The 17662-nt window shown below is 44.2% G+C and overlaps 1 protein-coding gene across 1 annotated transcript in view; it reads left to right on the top strand.

Moving 5' to 3' along the window:
* The window catches only part of TOMM34 (translocase of outer mitochondrial membrane 34), a 17572-nt gene extending 1511 nt beyond the window's left edge, over positions 1–16061 (top strand). Inside the window, exons 2-7 of the mRNA XM_008066913.1 lie at positions 2234–2333; positions 4355–4507; positions 6311–6480; positions 9372–9519; positions 14716–14842; positions 15075–16061. Coding sequence (XP_008065104.1) covers positions 2234–2333; positions 4355–4507; positions 6311–6480; positions 9372–9519; positions 14716–14842; positions 15075–15179 — 803 coding nt within the window. The 3' untranslated portion in view covers positions 15180–16061. The remainder of the gene's footprint in view (positions 1–2233; positions 2334–4354; positions 4508–6310; positions 6481–9371; positions 9520–14715; positions 14843–15074) is intronic.
* The last annotated feature ends 1601 nt before the right edge of the window (positions 16062–17662 follow it).

Raw genomic sequence — 17662 nt, 5'->3', positions numbered from 1 at the left:
CTGATTTTTTGATTTATTGTAGAGATGAGTTCTCACTGCCCAGGCGGGTCTCGAACCCACGGGCTCAGGCAATCCACTCACCTCAGCCTCCCAAAGGCGCGGGATTACAGGCTGAGCCACCGAGCCCGGCATAAATTTTTAATTGCTTTGCTAGACTTCTCCCCAAATCTTCTCCAAATTCCATTATTTTTTGTTTGTACTTTATGCAGTTTCGAGCTATTGTTTTGCCCCCTTCTTTTTTTTTTCTAGAAAACTTCTCTTTAGGCCCACTTCCTCATGTCAGTCTCACTTGATGACATCGTTGAGGAATTTGAGGTTTCTGCCTTTTTCTTTCATCCCACCCCAGCTGGCCTGGAAAAGCTTGTGCTTTTGTATGGGTTTATTCTGAGTCTCTAGAAGAGCTAGACTGGTGTCTCAATTTAACAGGGACCAGAGTTTGGTTCTGCTGCTGCTGCTATTGATTTCTTAGGTAATTTGTGGGCAAGTCTCTTGATTTCTCTGATCAGTTTTCTTGATCTTGAAAAGAGTGCAGGGATCCTAACTTCCAGCAAGTCTGTGAAGTGATACCCTCAATGTGGTAGGTGAGCATGTATGATCAGAGGGGTTGAGTGACTTTGAAGTACACAGGCTAGATCGTACATTCTGACACTCTTTCCACCACACCACTGCTGTTTCTGAGCAACCATGCCCTGGTGACTCAAGGTGGATTACAGTTTTGAGTGTACTTGTTCCTCAAGGGCAAAGATGTATTTTACTGTCTCTGGGCCTAGCCAAATAAGGGGAAAACAAAACTTGTCATTGTTGGTATTGAATGAAAGATATCCAATATCAACATAGTAACATGGTACTTAGTGAAAAAAGCAAGTTGCAGAAGGATAGGCAATAAACATGTCATATTTTATCTTGCCTATACACGTATGTGTGTGTATAAATCCTGTGTGTGCATATTATATAAAATAAAGATGAACATGCTTGAGAATGTTACACACCAACTTCAAGATTGCACTGGCCTCTAGGGGTCTAAGGAGGGACCACAGAGAAAAGGTTGGGGATGAGTGAAGCTTTAGCTATATGAAAAATACAAGTGTTTAGAAACAAATATAATAACATGTTAACATCTAGTGGTGGATACTGAGATGTGGTCTTCTGTATGTTTAAACATTTTCAAAAAGCCTGTTTTCAATTCTTCTTTAAATTAAAGCCCATGCTAGTCACATTGCTGTGACTTTGCTTTAGATTTGTGCCCTGGTTGAAAATTATCTTTAAAAATGAAAGTCATTTTGGCCACACTGAGGACTTGAGCCTCTGCCATTCCTGAGGGTAAGGACTGCCTTTAGGACAATGTCTAATGATTCTCCTCCCCATTGGGTAGCTTGAGTCTTTCCCCTTATTAAGTTCTCTGTAGTCCTGTCAGACCCAGCTCAGTTATCACTTTCCTGGCAAAGTCTTCTCTGGCCTGATCAGGTAGAACTAGTCTCTGTCTTTCATGTCCCTGTCCCTCTTGGTCAAGCTCTTTGTCATATTGCTCTTTTCCTTTGTATTATTTTCTCTATTGGGTTTACAACACACACACACACCCCCAACCCCCAAGTAGTTATAGCATGGATTTCTTTGAGGCAGAAGCCAGCTCTTTCATGCTTGTCTTTTGTCTGGTACCAAGTTCAGTGCTAGAATGAGTGAATTGAGGAAGTGCTTGATTTCCTGTGAATGGTAAAAAGTTCATTGTCTTTGCAGTCATGTAAGAATGACAAACATGAGACAGCCGGGTGTAGTGGCTCACGCCTATAATCCCAGCACTTTGGGAGGCCAAGGTGAAAGGATTGCCTGAGCCCATGGGTTGGAGACCAGCCTGGGCAACTTGGTGAGACCTCATCTCTACAATAAATCAAGAAAAATCAGCTGGGCATGGTGGCACACGCTTGTAGTTCCAGCTACTTGGAAGACTGAGGCTGAAGGATCACCTGAGCCTAGCAGGTCAAGGCTGCAGTGGCTGAGAGTGTGCCACTACACTCCAGTCTGGGGGACAGTGTGAGACTCCAACTGCCCGCCCCCCCAAAAAAGAATGACAAACATGCCAGCCCATTGGACCAAAAACCCTGATCAGGTTACAGTCATCTCCACTTCTTTTGCTCAAAGCTCAGAAAGCTCCAGGTGTGAAATGCATCCCAGTGTCCCAAGGCATTCACTTCCCAACTTGATGATTTTCTCACCCTTGCTGCCTCCACCTGGGCAGGTTCTCTTGACCCAGAAGAAGAAAGTATTCTCTACTCCAACCGAGCAGCATGCCACTTGAAGGATGGAAACTGCGGAGATTGCATCAAGGATTGCACTTCGTAAGTGTCCAGGGGTATTTGGGGTGCCTGAGGGTTTCAGAAGAGAAGGCTGGGTTTATCTGACTTGTTTCTTCTTTGGAAGGATCCCATCACTTACATCTATGACAGGTGTTAAGAAAGTATCACTGAGTTTCACCAGGTCACCGAGATTGGGAGGCTATACTTGGTCCTTGTGGCTCTTGACTGTGTCTTTGGAGCCTTGGCTTTGCTGCTGAAAAAGGAGTAGGATGGGCAGTTAGAGGTGGGCCTTAAAGTCTTTGTGAGATTTGGAACCTGGGGATGGCATAGAGTTGCAGACCAGTGACTGACTTGCCCAGGTATTTTTCTGGGATCGGGGTATGTGAAGGGAAGGGAAGGAGGAAAGGAAAGAAGAAGGTTTAGAGGTTAATAGATTGTCTCAAAAGAAACAAGGAGAAAGAAAATGGTATTCATCAATGACCAATTGTAGAGGACGTTGCACAATTTTTCATATTTCTTCTTCAAGCCAGCTTAGTATTGTCTTCTGTTATGATCACTAAACTAGCACGTATGCCCTAAATGTGTTTTCAGAACTGATATCCTGTGATGTTGCTTTAGACTTGTGCCCTGGTGATAGAGAGGAAGAGGAATGTGAGCATTCTCATAGAACTGTGTTAGATTAATTTGTACCAGGCCTTGTGCTAGATTTTCTCCTTTGAGTGCTCATGACTGATCTGTGGGGTAAGTTTACCGTGCTTTCTTCCCAGGCCAGAACTGGGTTGCTGAGAATTAGGGTGATAAAATGATTTGCCTGGGTCACATGGTTAGTGGTAGAGGTGGTGCTTTGGAAAAACTCCCAAATCAAGTTTTTTCTCTGCTCTTACATCACCACTGCAACAATCATCAACACAGAAGAAAACTTCTCTGAGTAAATGTGGGAGATTTCCCCTACACATCAAGCAGTGGACCCCAGCTGGATGTCCCCCAGTTCAATTGTGACACTGTCTACCTGGAGATAGTGTCAGATCCCACAGGTTGAGGGCTCTGTTCCCAAGACTGCCCCCTACACATCAGTCCAAGTCCCAACCTCTGAAATTTCTGATTTTAAGTTGGGGTTCTCACAATATCCTCTTTGGATTCAATTAATTTGCTGGAGAGGCTCATAGATCTCAGGGAAATACTTACTTACATTTACCAATTTATTATAAAGGACACAAATGAAGAGACAGATGTGTAGGAAGAGGTATGGGGGAAAGGGCGCAAAGCTTCCATACCCTCCCTGGGTGCACCACCCTCCAGGAATTTCCACGTGTTCAGCTGCCTGGAATCTCTCTGAACCCTGTCCTTTTGGGTTTTTATGGCAGCTGCATCACACAGGCATTATTGACAACCACATAGGAATGTGATTGTACAGAAAGCACATTGTCCAAACCCAACAAGGTCTATCTATCTGTTCAGAAATTTCTTGGTCTCCCTTTGCAGCATTCCTTCCTCTGGGGTATGGGGCAGGACTCTCTGGAATGATAGTCTTTTGATCCACAATCAGATTAGAGTCCTGCCTGGGGCAGGTGAAAGGAGGACAGGAGAAAGTCAGAAATTCTGTTTCCTGAGGCCTGCTTCTGAGACCTAAAGGATCCCAACATTATAACAAAAGATAGTAACAAGGACTGTGGATGAAAATCAACATCTCTATCAGAACACCACAGGTGGAATTCAAACACCACCTCCTTTGACTCCAACACCTGTTTTTTATACCCCCTGGGCCACAAGTCTAAAAGCAAATAGTAGCATGAAAGCCATGAGGCACTTGTTCTTGATTGAAACTATGGAAATTTATGCACGGGACCACAAATTTCACAATATTAGTGGCTGTCTGCCCTTTTCCTCTCCCTCTTTCATTCTAAGTTGAAAAGTCTCTGTTCTGAGCTTTGACATTTTTAACAGTATCTCTCTGCCAGAAATTACCTCCTGTTCACTGAGTGTTGCAGATGACCCTGTCTGAAAGAGACTGGGGAAACCCTGGTGGCTCAGCAGCCAGATGACATTTTTGCCTCTGGTTCTAGAGCACTGGCCTTGGTTCCCTTCGGCATTAAGCCCTTGCTGCGGCGAGCATCTGCCTATGAGGCTCTGGAGAAGTACCCTCAGGCCTATGTTGACTATAAGACTGTGCTGCAGATTGATAATAGTGTGACATCAGCCCTGGAAGGCATCAACAGGTGAGCCCTGTTCACTGTGGCAGTCTCCCTGTCCTCCTCAACTGGCTTTGGCTGTTGGTTTGGTTGTCTTGGCGGGGGGCGGGGGGGGGGGGAGGAGGGCTGGAATCCCTTTGGTTAGATTTAGAAAATGACTGATGGGCTTGTGGGGGAAAGTGGAAGGAGAATCTACTGTTGCATTTAGCAGCTGTTTAAGGAATCACAATCACTGAGATTGATTTTTTTTTTTTTTTTGGTCTAAGTGTGCTAATTCCTGTACTTAGTAGAATTTATTGAACTGTTTAAGGTGCTGTGCTAGATTCAGGGGGTAGGAGGGCACCAAAATGAAAAGGAGATGCAGACCCTTCTTGTCTTCAGAGAAATAACTCTAACCAGGGGAATGAGACCCAAGCCCAAGCAGCTAAGACACAATCCTGGAGGGATAGTGTTTGTGAACATGGTTCAGTATATTACGTATGACCCCTCCTTGAGGACCCTCAAGTGAAATTTCTTTCTGGTCTCTGAACAGTTGTTTGTTTGTGTCTCATGGATACCGTCACTTGTATACTGATCCTGTTTCCCCACTTTGCGTGTGCTGCTAGAAAGCCAAACACCACACTCAATAGCAAACCCTGAACAGGACTTCATGGTATACATTTAGTGCTCAATTTCTGATGTGACTTGTTTGCCAACACCCTTTGTTTTCTCTTTGCCTTCTGTTATTTATTAGTTTTTTTTTCATTACTTTGGTAGGACTTAAGCTTTTAATATTTATTATTCCACAAAATAGGCCAGTTATATGCCTGACTGGCATTGCAGCAGGACCTGGGCCAATGGCATTGTGACAGGAGAGGAATAGGAAGGATTGGGTACCCAGGCAGGTAGGTTGGTATTTGGAGCATGAAGGGATTTGCTTTGAAAAGGAGAAAGGTTAGGGAACAGGTTTGAGGAGAGTAGAGGTTTGAAATAGCTGAATCTACCAGGAAAAAGCCTAGTCGGAGACTGAATCTGTAGTAATATCAGTCTGAATGATTTTCATTCTTGTAACATAGGAACATACTGATAGGAGCAGAAAAAGTATACAGTTGGCTTTATTCACTTGCTCAACACATACTTATTGGGCCTTAGTGGTTGCCAGGTAATATACTAGGTGTTAGAGATCAGTTAACAACTTGGACATGGTCCCTGAGCGCCACTTTAAGCTGAGACCTAAAGAATAAGTAGGAGTTCGCCAGAGTAGAAGGTAGCAATCTTTTTCTAAAGTGGAAGGTATTGTTTTGGATAGAGGAGAAAGCAGAATCTTACACATAAGGATCTGGAGGGAATGTGGCACATGATAAAAGGGGAGAGGAGGGAGGGAACCAGACTCACAGGCCATGGTAGCCTACAGAAACGGGAACCCTCGAAGGGCTGTCATATTTGAGAATAAGATTTGCAGTTTTTAAAAGTCTTTGAGTGTTAAACAAATGTCAGGTACTTGCACAACTTTGTACTTGTCATTGAGAAAATATGAAACAAAACATGTGATCCTTTCTTGGAGAATGTGTAGTCTTTTGGGGTAAGGGTTAAGTGCCCAGATCACCACTTTAAAGGTAATGTAGGGTGACCAAACTCCAGAGAAGGAGTGTCATGGTAGTTAATTTGAGATAATGTTTATGGGTGGCAGACTCCTGTTCCTATGTTGCGGCAGGCATGTTGGAGAATATAAAGAGATGGTTCAGACCAGGGGAAGATGATACCCCCAGCTGTTCTGAAAGGGTGTATGAAAGGAGGAGTGTCATCTTGGCCAGCCTGGAAGCCTCCCTGCCATTCTGTCTTCCCTTTCAGAATGACCAGAGCTCTCATGGACTCACTTGGGCCTGAGTGGCGCCTGAAGCTGCCCTCTATCCCTTTGGTGCCTGCATCAGCCCAGAAGAGGTGGAATTCCTCGCCCTCGGAGAACCATGAGGAGACAGCCAAAATCAAGCCCAAAGAAACTCTGACTCCAAAGAGCAGAGGTGAGCTGTAACTCCTTCCCGAAGGGTCTTGCAGTCTCTGGTAGCCACCTTCTTTAGAGTAGTCCTGTAAAAAAATGGCCTTGTTTAGCTGACTTATACAAATAATCTGATAAACAAAGTAAATACAACTAAATAAGAGTCTTAACATCTTAAAGATTGCCTCCCAGCTGTCTAGTGAGGATAATGATAAAATCTACCTCACAGCTATAAGAACTAAATGACAGGCATATAAAACTCCCGGCCTGGCACATGGGTATATGATGTTAGTTTCCTTCCCTTTGCTCTCGTGGATTTGGGATGTATCACATAGGATGTTTTTGGTTATAAGAACAGAAAACTCAATGTGGTAAAAATAGTATGGGGAATGTATTGACTCATATAACTGATAAGTCCAGAGAGAGTTCAGACAAGGTTTGCTGCAGAAGTTCACCACATTAACATACTCTGACTCCATTTCTTTGTATTTCTCTCAGCTTTCTCGTCTGTTGTGTGTTAGCTTTGTCTTTGGGCAGGCTTCCCTCTTAGGAGTAAAACAGCTGTCACAGTTCCTGGCCTCACATCCATACACTGTCACTATACCTCATGACTCAGGAAGAAAGTCTTTTATATATATATAAAAGCTATATATAGCTATAGATATAGATATATAGCTTTTAGGAAAAGAGAGAATATCTACCCTCCCCCTCCCCAAAATCCCTAACTCACATATTTTCTCAACCTATTCCGACCTGTTTGGTCACAGGCCATTCCCTGAACTAGTCACTGTGACCAGATGAGATGCTGTGGTTAGCTTAGCCCTGAGCCACCCTCCCCACCCCTACAGCTAGGGAGTGGTGCTTCCCCAGGAGCACATGCTCTTTGTGAATCCCTGGAGAAGGTGGAATAAGAGCAGGGAGATCCAAGCTGAGAAGCCAGCACAGGAGATTGCTCTCGACAGTGTAAAATGGAGAGGATGTTTGTCTGGCATTAGGAAGCTCTTTTAATGTCCCAGGGGAATTGTCCTCACCCAGCAAGCTAGGGATTTAGACTAGAGGTGCAGAAGGGCTCTGGGCTGGAGCCCTGCTGTGTGTTGGTGGCCTCTAGGTATTGGGGAGGACAGGAGTTACCTTCCCAGGAGTACATCTATCTGGTCATGGGTAGCATTTACTCTGGAAAGTGTTCCCCACTCTTCTCTAGAATGAAAATGTGGCGTGTTAGTGAACTAGGTGGCTTCCGTGCACCTACTGTTTGTTTTGTCACTTAGCCATGTATTCCAGGCCCTGTGCTAAGCAGTGTGACACAGAGACGATGGGGCAGTCTTGGTCCTCAGTAAGCTCTCAGTCTCATGAGAGATGGAGACACATAGACAGCATCTTCAAACACAAAGGAGGAACACATACTTTAGAGCCTTTAGTGTCTGGGGGAGTAAAAATAGGAACTGGCTTAAGTGCTTGGGAGAGTCAGGGAAATGCTCTCAGAGGAGGTGACAGTGGAGGTGACGGCTTGAGCTGGACTTTGACAAATGAGGTCATCAGGTGGGAAGGGAAGTGAATTCTTTGCAGAGCCAGTGGAGAGAGCTGGAGAATGAAATCACGTGGGGTATGCAGTGGGAATGAGTGTGACTGCAGGGAGGGGTGTGCTACAGGGTCAGGTGAAGCTGAGCTGTGCATGCTCCGCAGCACACCAAGACTCCCCTTCTAGAAAAACTATGTGCATGTGCTCAGGGAATTGTGGGAACATTCTCAGCAGAATGTGTGTGATAGTAAAATAACCCAGCTCTTCGTAAACAAGAGAATGGACAAGTCGATGAAAATGAATGAACAAGTATATGCATCAACACAGATGAGTCTTATAAGTACAATTTTGAGAGGGAGAAGAAAGAAAAACCAAGATGTAAAAGAATACATAGAATTATGTAATCACCTGTATGAAGTTCAAAAGCAAAGTCAACAACAAATGGTTTATGGGCAAGAATAAATAAAGCACAGAATTGGGAATTGAAAAGCAAGAGAAAATAAAGCACAGAATTGGGAATAATAATAAGAGTTTCCTCCAGGGGTGGCATGAATTGGGGAGGGGCCCACAGCAATTGAAAGGTCCTAGTAATGTTCTGTTTCTTGAGCTGGGGAATGAGTTCAGGGTGTTAATTTTATTCCTGTAACCATGCCCTGGTCATAAATACTCATTATTTTATAAGGATAGTTTTTAAAAATTAAAAACCAGGTGATATGGAGCTGAGGCTGGAATAACCAATTGGGGCCAAGCAGTAAAGAGCCTGAACACCAGGTGAGCAGCTTGGATTTCACCTTATTCTCTCTTCTCTCCTTGAAGACTGGAGCAGAGCTGCATGTTTAGGTCCTCAGAGGCTCAGCCCAGAGCTAAGGAATAACATGCTCATCCATCCTTTTCTGAAAGCCCAGAATCTATACCCTGTCTTTACCTGATCCTTGTGTGTTAATATTTACTTACTTATTCTCCTGCTTTAAGTTTATAGGGTATTGTTTACTTTCTCATGTATTCTCAGATTTGACCCTGAAAGTAATCATGTGTAGATTAAGTATTACCCCTATTGTATTGGTGAGGAGATTGGTAGGAAAGTTAGGTAGGTCACAGAAGATCTTCCAAGCTACCAAGTGGTAGTGCCAAGGCTAGAACCTGGGTTACTTTTTATCATCTATATGATATTGTGTGCATTTATAATATGTTTATGTCAGGAGCTCCCAACCTCTTCTGAATGAAAACTGTTTAATTTCCCAGAGGCAGTTGGAGGCAATCATCAATCAGAAAGGATGATTTCTTCTAGGGGGAGAGAGAATTATAGAGAACTAGGAAGGGATGATGCTGAAGAGATCTCACTGATCTCAGCTGAGTACCTGCTCCATGGTTTTTTCCTCTTCTGAATTTGTATCTAGTGCCTTCTGCTGGGGATGTGGAAAGAGCCAAAGTTCTGAAGGAAGAAGGCAATGAGCTTGTAAAGAAGGGAAACCATAAGAAAGCTATTGAGAAGTACAGTGAAAGCCTCTTGTTTAGTAACCTGGAATCTGTCACGTACAGCAACAGGTAACTCCTACACAGCTTGCTGGCCTGGGGGATTTCAGGACATTGAATGTTTTGTTCCAAGGTCTCTTGGACTGTGGTGGGTGCTTCATCCCTAGCATTTAGTCAGTATGTTACAGCTCAAGATATATGTTCACACTGCAAGCCAGGCATTGCCAGTGGCATTTACTCTCTTGAAGGGGTAAAAACTGAGGGACACCAAAGGGTACCCTGGGCTTGGTTAGCCCCTCTCACCAGAATTTTGATAAGCATACAGTGTAAGTAAAAGCATGTGCTTGCTATGCAGATACAACCTTAACACAAGTCTTTGCCGCTCCACCCCCAACCCTGCTCTCTACCCTAAGACTTCTCCAAGGCTCTCCTGTTAGAAATTTAGGCACCATCTCTGACTGACAGCACTGGTTCAGAAGTAAGTGTATGAAGTAACCATTGCCTGGGTGCATGCAGTCTAGCCTGAGGATTTAGACTTGTGGGCCTGTAAGAAAGCCCTGCACCAGGAGCTGCTCTCAGTGACCACTGACTGAGAGCCTGGGAGCCAGGACACCGTCCCTTTATTGTACGGGAATCACTGCTTTGCAACAGTGCTCAGAGGTATAGGTGGAAGGTGGTCTTCCTCTTTTAAAGTTGAGAACATGGCCAAACACAGAGGCTCACACCTATAATCCCATCACTTTGGGAGGCCAAGGTGGGAGGATCACTCAAGCCCAGAGTTTGAGACCAGCCTAGGCAACATAGCAAGACCTCATATCTACAGAAGATCAGAAAATGAGCCAAGCATGGTGGTGCATGCCTGTAGTCCCAGCTACTTGGGAAGCTGAGGCAGAAAGATTACTTGGACCCAGGAAATAAAGGCTATAATGAGTTGTGAGCATGCCAGTACACTCCAGCCTGGGTGATAGTGAGACCCTGATTTAAATAAATAAATAAATAAATAAATAATAAAGTTGAGAACATTAAGGCTCAGAGAAGGAAGGGCTTTGCTTAAGCTCACCCAGCCAGTAAATAGTGGTGTCAGAATTAGAGTCTGGCTCCAACAAGATCTTCCTGTTAATTTTGCTCTCAGAAGGTTGAAACATTCAGCAAGGGATCGTATCTGATAGAAGCACTTAGTATGAAACATTTATTATAAAATGTTACATAGCTGTTTCTTCTTCCCCACCAACATACATATATCATTGTTCAAAAATCTTGGATCTATATGGGCACACTGTTTCTTATTCCAAACTCTTGTGATAAAATGTGTTTTAGCTTTAAGTAAGGTAATACAGTCCATATACTGAATTGTATAACACCTCAGCAAGGCCTGAGGCAGCTTACTGAATTTAATTAAATTCCCACGTGGGGTGGGATAAAGAAACTAAGTAGCTTCATGTCAGGTCAGGGCAGTTTTTGTTGCCAAATGAGTTGAAAAGAAAGCCTTTCGTTTTAAAGCCTGAATTTTGCAAGTTTGGAGCAGGGGTGCCTCAGTCTTCTAGGCTAACTTGTCCCATGTCTTCGTGGCATTGTCTTCTAACTCCTCTATCTCTGGACTCTCTTTAGCCTTACTTACCTTTGTGCTGCTGAATACCTCTATCAACTCATTTTTCTGGATTTTTACTACAGCTGAGACAAAGTTTTGTTTAAATTCTGTTTTTCATGCAAACGTCTGGTCCACATTGTTTTAATTACTGTTACTTTATAATATCTTGTAGGGTTAGTCTTTTTTTTTTTTTTGAGTCAGAGTCTCACTCTGTTACCAGGCTGGAGTACAGTAGCACAGTCATGGTTCACTGCAACGTGGACCCCTTGGGCTCAGGCAATCCTTCTGCCTCAACCTCCCAAGAAGCTGGGACTTACAGGCATGTGCCATCATGCCCAACTAATTTTTTAAATTTTTTTGTAGAGACGTGGTCTTGAACTCCTGGGCTCCTGGCAACTACAACGTGCCAGTCCTGAAATGTCTTTCATAAGAGTCTCGCTTAGTACTCACAACTCTTCAAGTTAAGTTATCATCCCATTTTACCTAATTAGGCTCAGAAAGATGAATTAATGAGTACAGAGTTAGTCAACTAATACACAGTGGCATTGGGAGTTATGCCAAGTCTTTGTGACTCCAAAGCTTATGTTCCTTTTTACCCACTTATGTTCTCTCCCAGACTCCTTTGTAATTAAAACCTTCTGACTGCATACAAAATCATCCCATTTACCAAAAGCCAAGGGTGTTTATTTTATAGGCCAAGATTACACATCTATCATTTTAAATATAATCCTTAGAAGTCACTGTATAGTACATGAAGCTTATCCTGTGGTTCCTCCCTTTTGTAGAAATTTGACTATTACTTTAAATTGCCAGGGCCTATTAGGAGAAAATTTTAGTTTCCTTAGAATTCTTGTACGTTCAAAGATTAAATCAGGGACTATGATTCTAAAACCTAGTGGCTTACAACAACCATTTTATCTTGCTCGTAATTTGTGAGTCAGGAATTTGGGAAGGGCAGTTCTCATTTGAAGTCTCACGCAGGGTCAGCAAGATGGTAGCTGGGGCTGGAGTCCTCTAAAGGCTTCTTCATATTTTGTCTGGCAGCCGGGATGGATAATTCCAATGGCTGGGTGATGGACCTGCTAGAGCAAGCTGGCACTTTCATCTTGTTCTTTGCCAGCCTTTTCACATGTGCTGACTTAAACTTCCCTATAGCATGGTGGCTTCACAGTAGTTGGCTTCTCCCATGGCAGGTCAAAGCTTCAAAAGCAAGTATTTCCAGAGAACAAGGTGGATGTTACAAGGCCTTTTGTGACCTAGCCTTGGAAATCATATCATGTCCCTTCCTTTGTCCTCTGTTGGTCAGAGCAATCATAGAGCCCATCTCAATTCAAGGGAAAGAACATAGACTTCTCTGCCTCTCAGTGGGAGAGAAGAGTGCTGAAGAATTTGTGTGAACCTTGACTTATAAAATAAACACCTTTGGCCTTTGGTAAATAGGATGATTATTGTATCCAATCAGAAAGGTTTTAATTACAAAGGAGTTTGGGAGAGAACATAAGTGAGTGAAGAGGAACAGAAACTTTGGAGTCACACATCTTTAAAATGCTACAAGGAGAAGTTTTTTTCTCTAAGTTAATTTATAAATTTCATGCAACCACAAAGGACTAGTAGAATTTTCTTCTTTAAATTCATGATAATGATTCCAGAGTTTGTCAGGAAAATATGAGAATAATAACATAAGAAAACTTGGTGTATGATACAGTGTGGGGAAAAGAGAGATTATTCAATAAGTGGTATTGGGTTAGCTAGACAAGAGACAAACAAACCTAAATCCTACCTCACTTCTTATTTTAAAATAAATTCTAAGTGGATCATAGTTTCAAATGTAAAAAGTGAAGCCAAAAACTTCTAGAACATGTGGGTTAATTATCTTGTGGTAGGAAAGGTAGTCTTTTTTTGGGGGGGGGGTCAGAGTCTTACTTTGTCACCCAGGCTGGAGTGTAGAGGCATGATTATGGCTCACTGCAGCCTCAATCTCCTGGGCTTAGGTAATTCTTCCCCCTCACCCTCCCAAGTAGCTGGGACTACAGGTGTGCGCCACCACATCCAGCTAATTTTCTTATTTTTTTGTGAGACAAGGTCTCACTATATTGCCCAGACTGATCTTGAACTCCTGGGCTCTAGCAATCCTCTGTCCTCGGCCTTCCAAAGTGCTAGGATTATAGGTGTGAGCCACCACACCTGGCCCAGGAAGATATTCTTATATAGAGGAAATAAACTTCATAGGAGTCATAAAAGGAAAAGTTACAGAAACTTGATTTTATTAAGTTAAAAATTTTAAAAACTTTATGTAAAGATATTCAGCTTTACCTATTTCTAAAGCAGTGAAATTAAAAGTGAGATCCTGTTTTCTTCCATATTGGCAGAAATTAAAGTTTAAAGCCCATGGTTGGCATACAGTTGTAGGAAAACAGGCTCTGTCAACAACTGTTTTTAAGAGCGAAACTTTTTTGGAAAGTATTTTGGCAATAACAATCAAAATTTAAAATTCATGTGTCTTTTGACCCAGCAGTTCCTCACACAAGGATGTTAATTGAAGTGTCATTTATTTACAAACTGAAAACAACAAAAAAATACCTCCCACTGGGGATTGGTAAAATAAATTATGGTACATTCAACTTAGTGAATACCCTGCACCCATTAAAAATAATGAGACGGAATGAATGAACTTACATCATGTGCTCCCAGACATCTGACCATCTTGTTTTTAGTGACTGTCTTTGGAGAGAAGGAATAGACTTGTGGAGTAAGATACACACGTGCTTTTTTCCCCACAGATGCAGAATATTTATTATGAAAATTTTCATAATATAGGACAGTTGAAACACTTGTATACTGAACGTCATATACCTACCATCTGAATTCTACAATTAATCTTTTGTCATATTTGCTTTATCACTGTTTGGCCATCTGTTGATCTACCTTATTATCTTTGAAGCATTTCAGAGTTAATTGCAAATGTCTTTACATTTTACCCCTAATATGTCAGCATCCTATCATTAATTAGAGTTCAGTAATTGTTTTTTCTTTTTTGAGTTGGAGTCTTACTCTGTTGCCCAGGCTGGAGTGCAGTGGCACACTCACAGCCACCACAGCCTCGACCTACTGGGTTCAGGTGATCCTTCCACCTCAGCCTTCCAAGTAGCTGGAACTACAGGCATGTACCACCACACCCAGCTAATTTTTTTGATTTATTGTAGAGATGAGGTCTCGCCAAGTTGCCCGGGCTGGTCTGGAACCCATGAGCTCAGGCAATCCTCTCACCTCGGCCTCCCAAAGTACTGGGAATATAGGCGTGAGCCACCACACCTGGCCTCGTTTTTTCTTAAAGTAGATATTTTGTAATCTGTCAAGGGCTTGCAAGAGCATAGGAGAGTGAAGTACAGAGTGATAGAACGAAACAAGGTCCAGGCTTGGAGTCCTGCACGCTCCCCTGGTTTGCATCAGGATCTGCCTCTCAGTGCTGGTGGTACCTGGGGCAAGTTCCTACGTCCCTCTGAGCTAGCACTCTTCATCTGTAAGAGGTACTAGGTTTGTGGTGAGGATTGAGAAAGATATAAAGCAAACACAAAGCAGGGGTGTTCAGCAAATTGGAGGTCACTTCTCAGAGTGCCTCCCAGCCTGTCGGTAGCCCATAAGCAGTGAATGAAGCCTCTGAAATGGCCTTTCCCCAACAGAGCGCTCTGCTATTTGGTCCTGAAGCAGTATAAGGAAGCAGTGAAAGATTGCACAGATGCCCTCGGGCTGGATGGAAGGAATGTGAAGGCGTTTTACAGACGAGCTCAAGCCTACAAGGCACTCAAGGTAAAAAGATTTTGGCCAAAAGTTTTCAGCACCACTACAGAGATGTTTGCCAGCAGTTGCTCTTCCGGACTGTAGCCAAAGTGAGACGGCATCCGCCGCTGTCCCTCTCCTCCTGGGCCCAGGCTAGCATAGGGCAGGCCTGTGGGCTGGGGTTTGAAAACACTCTGCTGCCTCATCAGCTGTCCCCTGCCCAGTCAGGGCGCCTTTCCCACACTCTTCTCTCTCCTATTAGGACTATAAATCCAGCTTTGCAGACATCAGCAGCCTCCTACAGATTGAGCCCAGGAATGGCCCAGCACAGAAGTTGCGGCAGGAAGTGAAGCAAAACCTGAACTAAAACCCCAAAAGAGCAGCAGGAAATCTCTGCCTGACCTCACCCAGAGAAGCCAGGGGCCGCCTCCTCTGCACTTGCTCCTGAAACCCAGCATGCCCCAAGTGAGCTCTGAAGCACCCTCCTCGGCCCCTTGATGGCCCCCCAACCCCATTCAGAAGCTTTGCTTGTTCAAGTTAAGCTCAATGTAGTCAAACACAGATGTCATTGTTTCGCCAGAAAGGCCCCCACTAGAGCTGAAGTGTGAAGCTCATGAAGTGTCCCCATTCCCCCCTGCCTCAGCTGGTAGATCACAGACAGGCCCTCAGCAAAGCATTTGGCTTTGTCCCCACCCCAAGCGTGCTCCAGCCTAAGCGCTGCCCTGTAGCTTCACCAGTCCCCCCTCACTGCAGTTCATCTGAACAGTCTGAGCTCCTGGGGGGGAGGGAGAAAGGAATAAGACAGAAAATCCTGACCCAAAGCAGCCTGTTGAGCTGGTTCTCCAGGGCTGCAGACTCCCAAGTGTGCAGCTGCTGTCCCTGCCCTGTCCTTGGCACAGTCTCCTGTGTGTCTGAGCCCCAGTGCCTTTTGTCCGGGCCCTCCTTTGGTGGGAAGGCGGAGCCTTGAATGGCTCTGTCCTTGACTCTGCTGCTGCCTTCTGCATTGAGGCACCTAAGCTGTTTCAAGAGCCCAGTGGTTGTGGCTGCTGCTCCTGGAGGTGGGCTGGGGAGAAAGGCCTCCTTGAGGTCAGTGTCCTTCCTTTCTGGGCAGGGAATTGCCTTTTTGCTCCAACAGTGGCCTTCTCCAGGCTTCATAGTTCTTTGTAATATGTTGAAGTTAATTTGAACTGACTGATTTTGTTGTACTGTGTGTTTAAGCATTGCATTAAAAGGCCTTCTTGTACATAAATGTCTTGTGCTTTCATTTATGCCTTTTCAGCTTTGTGCCTGGACCTTAGTAGTAATAATAGAAGCTGTTACTTATTGGGTAGTCATCCATTTGATAAACACATTTACTGAACTATCTGCATGAGCCAGGCACTGACTAGTGCTAGGAAGACAACAGTGGGTAGACACACAGTCCCTGCTCTGAGACCTGGCAGTCTAGTGGGAAGGCAAAAAGGTCATCAGACAATCTCCCACGTATAAAGTTTGCTGTGGCCTAAGTGTTGTGAAGGGGTTATCCAACAGTGTTTCACCTGCCTGAGTGGGGAGATGTGGTGCAGTGGAGAGAAAGGGCTCCCTGAGTAAGTAGAGCTTGAGCCGAGTTCTAAAATGGGAGGTTAACTAGTGAAGGTGGGGAAGCAGCTTGTATAAGAGACAGAACAGCACATGTAAGGCCCTGGCAGGGAGGGCAGGGTGGTGAGTACAAAGGCCAAAAAGGGCTGTTCTGTTCACAAAGCAGGGTATGGGGTGAGGCTAGAGAGACTTTGGGATCTGGCTGAAATTAAGGGCTGCCTTCCCGCCCATCACATAGTGCTAAGCAACACTGCTGCAAGCACACTGCTTCTGAACGTTTTTAAAGGATGAGTTGTCTTGCTGTCTGAGTAGTCACAGACCTCTAGGCTGAAGTGGAATCTAAAGTCAGACAAACCCTGTGGGCACTGTCGAGACCATGCAGGCATGACCTATTTGAGGTAGATGTCGTGGTGACGCCCAGTCACAAGACTTAACATCCTCGAGCTCTAGAAAGCAGGTGTCTTGATTTGCTGGTGAAAACATGGAAGGCAAGACCAGCACACTCTAAAGAGGCTCCATTTTGTACTTTAAACATTTCTAAGCAAGAGTATAATATTAAGCTTCCTCTTCCCCATCAGCTGTCTTTGAAACTTATCACCATTATGTAATTTCCAGAGGCTCTGAGGATTAAAACTGCTTCTCATAAGTCAACATTAGGAAAGGGACACACTGCTACTGATGTGATTGCCTTAATGACCATAATGGAAGTTCACTCAGCACCCCCATAGAAGGTAAAAAAGTGACATGGGAATGACGGCAGATTCCATGTGAGGGCCAGATCACGCAGGATCTCATAGTCCATGTAAGTGTTGGCCTTACTCTAATGGCGGGAAGCTACTGAAGGATTTATGCAGGGTCAAGACTTCAGATCTGCATTTTGAAAAAAGGCTTTGAACTGCATGAGAGGGAAAATTGGAGGACTAGGTTGGGTGCAGTTAAACCAGGGGTGGGGGCCATGAGAGCAGAGTCCAGCTGAGCTGGGACTAGGATGATGTAGTGGGCTTAGAGAGATGTAGGAGGACTTGAGAGTAGGAAGTACAAATGATGAATTTCCAGTGGAAGTTGAGAGGTGGGAAAACAAAGTGGCAGCAGGGCTGAGGCAACCCTCAGATTTGGGCTTTTGAAACAGAATGAGGGTGGGGCCATTTACTGAGCGAACACTGGAAGAACCAGAGGAGGAGGGGAAATGCCAAGTCATGAACTTGGTTTTAGACATGAGTCTGAAGTGTTACAGAGACCACCAGGAGCTGAAGGCAAGTAGGCAGTGGGATG

This window comes from Carlito syrichta, unplaced genomic scaffold (assembly GCF_000164805.1).
Source record: "Carlito syrichta isolate Samal-C Ts95f unplaced genomic scaffold, Tarsius_syrichta-2.0.1 Scaffold309195, whole genome shotgun sequence".
Lineage (NCBI taxonomy): Eukaryota > Metazoa > Chordata > Mammalia > Primates > Tarsiidae > Carlito > Carlito syrichta.
This window is presented reverse-complemented; position numbering and strand designations above follow the sequence as displayed.